The sequence below is a fragment of the Nicotiana tomentosiformis genome, chromosome 10 (genome assembly GCF_000390325.3).
Source record: "Nicotiana tomentosiformis chromosome 10, ASM39032v3, whole genome shotgun sequence".
Lineage (NCBI taxonomy): Eukaryota > Viridiplantae > Streptophyta > Magnoliopsida > Solanales > Solanaceae > Nicotiana > Nicotiana tomentosiformis.
This window is the reverse complement of record NC_090821.1, coordinates 72,917,884-72,924,936: the sequence shown is the minus strand read 5'-3', so window position 1 is coordinate 72,924,936 and position 7,053 is coordinate 72,917,884. Positions and strand designations below refer to the sequence as shown.

Genomic DNA, 7,053 nt, shown 5'->3' with positions numbered 1-7,053 from the left:
GCAACGACTTTTGACTTGATTTGCACCTTACCTGAATTGCTTGATCTGCCAAATTTCGAAATCTATTTGACTTGTTTTAGGATTTTGTAGAGTTTATTTATATATCCAATACCTTACCATCTTCTTAGCGCTACGTCTAAAATTGACCTAACATGGTAAGCATTATCATTTTTGTTTGGGCGGTAAATAAAGGATTTTTATTACCAAAGAGCAATATGTACATAAGAAAACCAAAAAAAACTGCAATTTAGTTTACCAACAAACTGCATTGTGCAAGGCTAGCTTCTATCTCGACTAACACAAATTTGGACTTCTAACCTACAAGTCCAAGGCAGATTATACTAAGAAGGTAAACATTATCATTAACATAAAATGTATCCGAATTTTGCTCAATGTATACGTGTTAAAAAATTCACAAATAAATGCAAATGTAGTAGATTTTAAATCCAGTATATCAAATGAGCTATAGTACAATTTGAACTCGAACCCATAAAATTTCAATCTTGGATTTAAACCCATAAAATTTCAATTCTGAATTCAAATTCATAAAATTTCAATCCTAGATCGACCTCTTACTAATAATATTCAGATTATTATGGACAAGGCAAAGCTTTAATTAATGACCCTTGCCTAGCCCAAGAATTTGATTGTTACACATGGTGGTTGAGACATAGAATTAGAAAGTTGGCTCTCGTGCCTATAAGCCTTTAACCACCAAATACTACAACTCAGTTTTGAGTTGACATGTGTTCATTACATTCTTGTAATTTCACTATAAATAAGAGCTTCAGTTCAATGCATTTCCCATTGAAAGCTAGCCATCTTAGAGAGATATTCCATTAATTATGCCTCTTCTCTATAGTCATATTGTGTCTCATTTCTTGAAAGCCAATAAATCAGATGGAGTAATGAGAAACACAAGGGCCAAATATCCCTTCCGAAGTAATTTGCTGGTACAGTCAAACCTCTCTATAACAATTTCGTTTGTTTCGAAAAGTTTTTTAGTTGTTATAGCGAAGTGTTGTTACAGAGAACATATATTATAACATAACATGAAAATTGGTTCCGAAAAAGCTTGGCTTTTATAGAGAAGTGTTGTTATATAGGGATACTGTTATAGAGATGTCTGACTGTATTGTTTCTAACTGTTAAACCTTTGATTCATTTAGATAGCTAGAAATCCACAAGCTATTTGCGATAAAGATATAAATTTGTGATTTTACTGTCATAATAAATAGAGTACAATTAATTTAATATGATAAGAATGATTTAATTGTGACTTTAGTATTATCGTGGGTAAAAGGAACGTGAAATTAACCTTCGTGTCACTTCATTTTCAGCCTGTCTTGAAGTTATTATAATTGTTAGTATTTCTTTTCATGTATTATTCTTTTGGCTTATTATTTAGGGCTAATGATATCTAGATTGCACTTTGAAATAAGCTAATATTTAGTTATAATTTGCTTGTCATATATATAAAAAGATGAAAACTACAATTTGAAAAGGAACAAAGTTCTTAATTTTTATTTATTTAAAAAAACGTTAGTAAGGCGGTATATGCTTGTTATGTGTATATTTATTCTTTTTCATTGCCCAAAATCTGTTTATTTGTTTGTATATACGTACGAATTTAGAGATATCAAGAAAAGCTAGAGAAAGAATTGTACTACATAACCTAGCTGGTTTTCATTATACTACTTCATAAGGTTGATGTTTCATTTCTCTTTATTTTCTAGAGCTTGTGAGTTGAGTCAGTAACCAAGGTCTAAGGACCCTTGTATTTTTTGTTTTAAATAATGTTCTGACTAAACCCTTGTGAATTTAATATAGCTTTAAAATTAAGAAGTTGCTCGTTTACTTTTCTGTTTTCAGGAGACAACCTTGTAAACCATTTGGAACACTCATTTGAGCAAGAAAATTGGAGCTAATAATACGATGAAGATACGAAGATGATGTAGCTTTGGCCAACCTCAACCTCGGACCTTCATCTTTAAGGTCGATAATGGCGTCATTTAAGAATTTAAAGTATATTGTGCATGGCACCAAGACAAGAGAGAAGACTCTAAACTGAGGCCTGTTGAAGTAATATTTATATGTAAATCGAGATGTATACTCTTATAGTTTTAGCTTTTTAGACGAGATAATCATATATTTTAATATGGTATGAGAGCAAACAGAAACGTTGAGTTCAAGTCTCAATGCACTCATTATCAGAAAGCATGTCCGCTAATTAATTGTTCCTCTAATTACTTGCTACTTTGTCATCTTTTTATACATACTCAATTCTTTAGTTTAATAAAACAAGACAAAAGGCAACCCGATACACCTAATATATATCCTGTGTTCATACAAGATCCAAAAAAAGGTCGCACCCTAAGGGGTTGATAACGATTTAAGTTATAAGCACTGATGAAATAAAAATTCTCTATTTTAACTAATCATAATAGGTTAGTTATTATTTTTATCAGATTACCTTTTTAATGCTTATTATAAAGATTTACTTGTAATAAGTGATTTAATTGAGCAAATATTTTTGCACCATCACTGTTATAACTATGCTCTTAATATAAATTAAACTAGGAAATGTTGTTAATCACAAGATCTTATTATCCTTGGTTTTTAAGCCAGAGGTAATCAAACGAATCTGTTAAGTGAATAGTGTACCTTAACGAAGCTGACATTGATCGAGGTACTTTGCTGGTTGTTGCCAAATTGCTTGATTTGCTTTTAATTTGTTCTCTTTTTCACTTTGTTCGTTATTTTGTTTTCAGTTTTAAGATTTACCATCTAGCTCATTTTTCATTTTATTTTTGATTTCTCCTTTAATGAGTATATATATTTAGGTTTGAGGAGTGATGGCAAAATGGTTAAAAGAAAACAGTTAACCATCCATATTATACACTTAAAATGAGTTGGATCATGAACTTTTTAAAAATGGGTCAAATATGAGTAAGAACCATATTATCCATTTAGAAAATGGGTAACCAATGGATATGAGTTTAACTTTTATATTTGTAAAATCTCAAATTAGGGGTATCTCCCAAAAGTGATGATATTCAAGAATCCATGAATAATATTACCCACATTATCTATCGTTTAATCTATTTTTTTATCCGTATTAATATGGGTCGGGTCGAATATTTTATCCATTTTTTATTACTCGTTTTGACCCGTTCCATATCCGACCCGGCCCGATAGTTTACCACCCCTAGTTTTAAGGTAAAGATATTCACAACAACACAATACAATCTCAAACCGAGTTAGTTGGAATTGATTATATATATGAATACTTAATATCCATTTCTCTCTAATTGACTTGTTTTATTTCAATATTAATTCAATAATTTGGGGTTTAACCAATTTAGGAAGATATCTAATTAGAAACTGAGACCTGTATTACTGTATAAAGTTGAGGATATTTTTCATCGATATTTCTTATTTTGTCTTAATTTGAGTTTTAAATTATTTGAACAAGTTTCTAGAAAGGAAATTATTGTTTTTCGGTTCATGTACTTTACCTTTTCCATAAATAATAGAGTCGGAAACTGCCTTTTCTGTTGTCTTCTTATCAACGTCGTTTCTCCACTTGTTTTTATCGAGAGAATCAGTAAACAAGAGTTAAAAAAGAATGTCAATCCATCAAAATTTTAGATGTTTGAAATTGATGGGAATAATTTTTGTTTTAACATGTAACTAATTGCTCTTAATTACTTCTATTGGACAAGTGCACGTGCCAACACGTGTACTATGGCATTTCACTATAACCCACATTTTGTCAAACTTTTGTTGTGTTGTTTATATGAAAAGTGTTTTTTTTACAATCGTACTTAACTTTTTGGAACCGAAATGTAATTATATTATTTGATTGAAAACAAAATTAAAGCAAAAGTAGAAAAGAATTAGTATGGACATACAAATTGTAATTTTGAAAAAAATTAGTATTTGAAGTTAAGTTGAAAAATGATATTTAAAATTTAAAATTATATTTGGACATGCATTTTATTTTGAAAAAATATTTCAGTTTTGTAATCGAGGAAAACAGATTTCTGAAAATTTTAGAAAGTGGTCAAAATCACTTTTTGATTTTTAAAAAAACTCATTTTCGAAAAATTTCTAAAAACTTACAAAATTTTTATGGACAAGCATATTTTAAAATTTTTAATATATATTTTTATGGACAACGGGACATAAGTTTTTGTTGTCGAACAAGCTTAAGTGTACGATAGACCCTTGCGGTCCGGCCCTTCTCCGAATCCCGCGCATAGCGAGAGCTTAAGTTGAAAAATAATATTTAAAATTTGAAATTATATTTGGACATGCATTTTATTTTGAAAAAATAATTTAGTTTTGTAATCGAGGAAAACAGATTTCTGAAAATTTTAGAAAGTGGTCAAAATCACTTTTTGATTTTTAAAAAACTCATTTTCGAAAAATTTCTAAAAACTTACAAAATTTTTATGGACAAGCATATTTTAAAATTTTTAATATATTTTTTTATGGACAACGGGACATAAGTTTTTGTTGTCGAACAAGCTTAAGTGTACGATAGACCATTGCGGTCCGGCCCTTCTCCGAATCCCGCGCATAGCGAGAGCTTAAGTTGAAAAATAATATTTAAAATTTGAAATTATATTTGGACATGTATTTTATTTTGAAAAAATAATTTAGTTTTGTAATCGAGGAAAATAGATTTCTGAAAATTTTAGAAAGTGGTCAAAATCACTTTTTGATTTTTAAAAAACTCATTTTCGAAAAATTTCTAAAAACTTACAAAATTTTTATGGACAAGCATATTTTAAAATTTTTAATATATTTTTTTATGGACAACGGGACATAAGTTTTTGTTGTCGAACAAGCTTAAGTGTACGATAGACCCTTGCGGTCCGGTCCTTCTCCGAATCCCGCGCATAGCGAGAGCTTAAGTTGAAAAATAATATTTAAAATTTGAAATTATATTTGGACATACATTTTATTTTGAAAAAATAATTCAGTTTTGTAATCGAGGAAAACAGATTTCTGAAAATTTTAGAAAGTGGTCAAAATCACTTTTTGATTATTAAAAAACTCATTTTCGAAAAATTTCTAAAAACTTACAAAATTTTTATGGACAAGCATATTTTAAAATTTTTAATATATTTTTTTATGGACAACGGGACATAAGTTTTTGTTGTCGAATAAGCTTAAGTGTACGATAGACCCTTGCGGTCCGGCCCTTCTCCGAATCCCGCGCATAGCGAGAGCTTAAGTTGAAAAATAATATTTAAAATTTGAAATTATATTTGGACATACATTTTATTTTGAAAAAATAATTCAGTTTTGTAATCGAGGAAAACAGATTTCTGAAAATTTTAGAAAGTGGTCAAAATCACTTTTTAATTTTTAAAAAACTCATTTTCGAAAAATTTCTAAAAACTTACAAAATTTTTATGGACAAGCATATTTTAAAAATTTTAATATATTTTTTTATAGACAACGGGACATAAGTTTTTGTTGTCGAACAAGCTTAAGTGTACGATAGACCCTTGCGGTCCGGCCCTTCTCCGAATCCCTTGCGGTCTGGCCCTTCTCCGAATCCCGCGCATAGCGAGTGCTTAGTATACCAAGCTGTGAACAAGCTTAACCGTACGTTAAAGTTCACACATACATTTGGTTCTAGAATTTAACTACTATAATAGAAGATGTTTGCACAAGGATTTTTACAATTTTTAGGTCATTTTAAAGCCAATTATAAACAACTTAATTTCAACAGTAAACATAGATTTATAACTTGTACATGTTGCAGCCAGTAAAAATATACATAAAAAAATTACCACCTAACCGATTAAACTAAAATAATCACAGATATAAAATTTATAATACAGTGTGAGGGGGTATAATTTAAATCCTTGGTTATGAACACATAGAGGAATTAAACTGTGATCATTTGCTGATAAAAGCCTTAATATGTGCAATCAGCTCTGCAGTTCTTGTTTGTGCAACCTGAGACTTGTTCAATACTTGAAATGCATGGCCTACACCTTTAAACATCAAGTATTCTACCTTCCTATAATTGCCAGCATCTCTATTTAAAGTAGCACAAAACTCCAAATTTCTGTCTTTCAAAATATCCAACTCCGATATACATACCAATATACCAGGAATATCCCTTAAATCCACCAAATTTTGACACTCTTTGGCTGCCGGATTACACCACGGGTGGTCCCGGTTAGCCCCTGCCGGCAACGCGAGCCGCCAGTATGTATCGGCGCTCGCTAACATGAGCGCCGACCGCGGCGGCTGAGCCGTATATTTTTCGGAATAAGTCCTTGACTCACCTCCAAAAAAGGGTTGAATTAAAATTGTACCTTTTAAGGTCAATGGCTTTAAATCATGACTTTTAGAACAAACCCTTTTTGCTACATTGTGGGCTATGTTCCCACCAGCACTATCACCTCCAAAGAAAATGCTAGAAAAATTAATCTTACTTAACCACCAATAATCTTCATTAGCTCCACTAATGACTTTATGTTTTAGCCACATAATCGTCTTAACACCGTCATCATAAGCCGCCGGAAGACGATTTTCGGGGGCTAATCGATAATTAACGGACATAATCACACAATTAGCATTTGCTGCCAATTTTGCTAAGAATTCATGGTAACAAATCCAAGAAACTGAGCCAACACAAAATCCACCTCCATGGAAATAAATTAACAAAGGGGATTTTTCTTGACATAATTTTGGGACATATAAACGTGCCCAAATATTTGTGAAACTATCAATTATAACATCACTAGAGATAACACCAAGTTCAAGAGGTAATGTAGTAGTGACATTTGGGACTATTGGAAGTCTTTCAACATGGCCATCTTTGTAAACTTTAATAAGCCCTTCAATTTCTTCTACTAAAACTCTATGTTGAGACTTTTCTTTGCTGATTTTTTGAAGGCTAAAATTTGGATCAAATGTTATGACTGTCATTCTTCTTTTTCTCATGAGATAATATATATACTAAAATCAAGAATGAAGAACAAAGAGAAGAGTAAGAGTGTTCTGAGGTGATTTTTTTTTGGT

The 7,053-nt window shown here is 30.8% G+C and overlaps 1 protein-coding gene and 1 long non-coding RNA gene across 2 annotated transcripts; one reads left to right on the top strand and one right to left on the bottom strand.

The window, feature by feature from the left end:
• Positions 1 to 805: 805 nt before the first annotated feature.
• LOC104110732 (uncharacterized) lies at positions 806 to 2,246 on the top strand. Its single transcript, XR_689531.3, has 2 exons — positions 806 to 953; positions 1,873 to 2,246. It is a non-coding gene; the product is annotated as an uncharacterized lncRNA (long non-coding RNA).
• A 3,463-nt stretch (positions 2,247 to 5,709) lies between these two features.
• On the bottom strand, positions 5,710 to 7,053 carry LOC104110733 (probable carboxylesterase 6). The gene has a single exon (XM_009620268.4). It carries the CDS (start codon positions 6,973 to 6,975, stop codon positions 5,920 to 5,922), a length of 1,056 nt encoding a protein of 351 aa, XP_009618563.1. The 5' UTR covers positions 6,976 to 7,053; the 3' UTR covers positions 5,710 to 5,919.

Excerpts from the sequence above, each read along its gene's own strand:
- LOC104110733 (XM_009620268.4), bottom strand. The coding sequence starts at position 6,975 with ATGAGAAAAAGAAGAATGACAGTCATAACATTTGATCCAAATTTTAGC.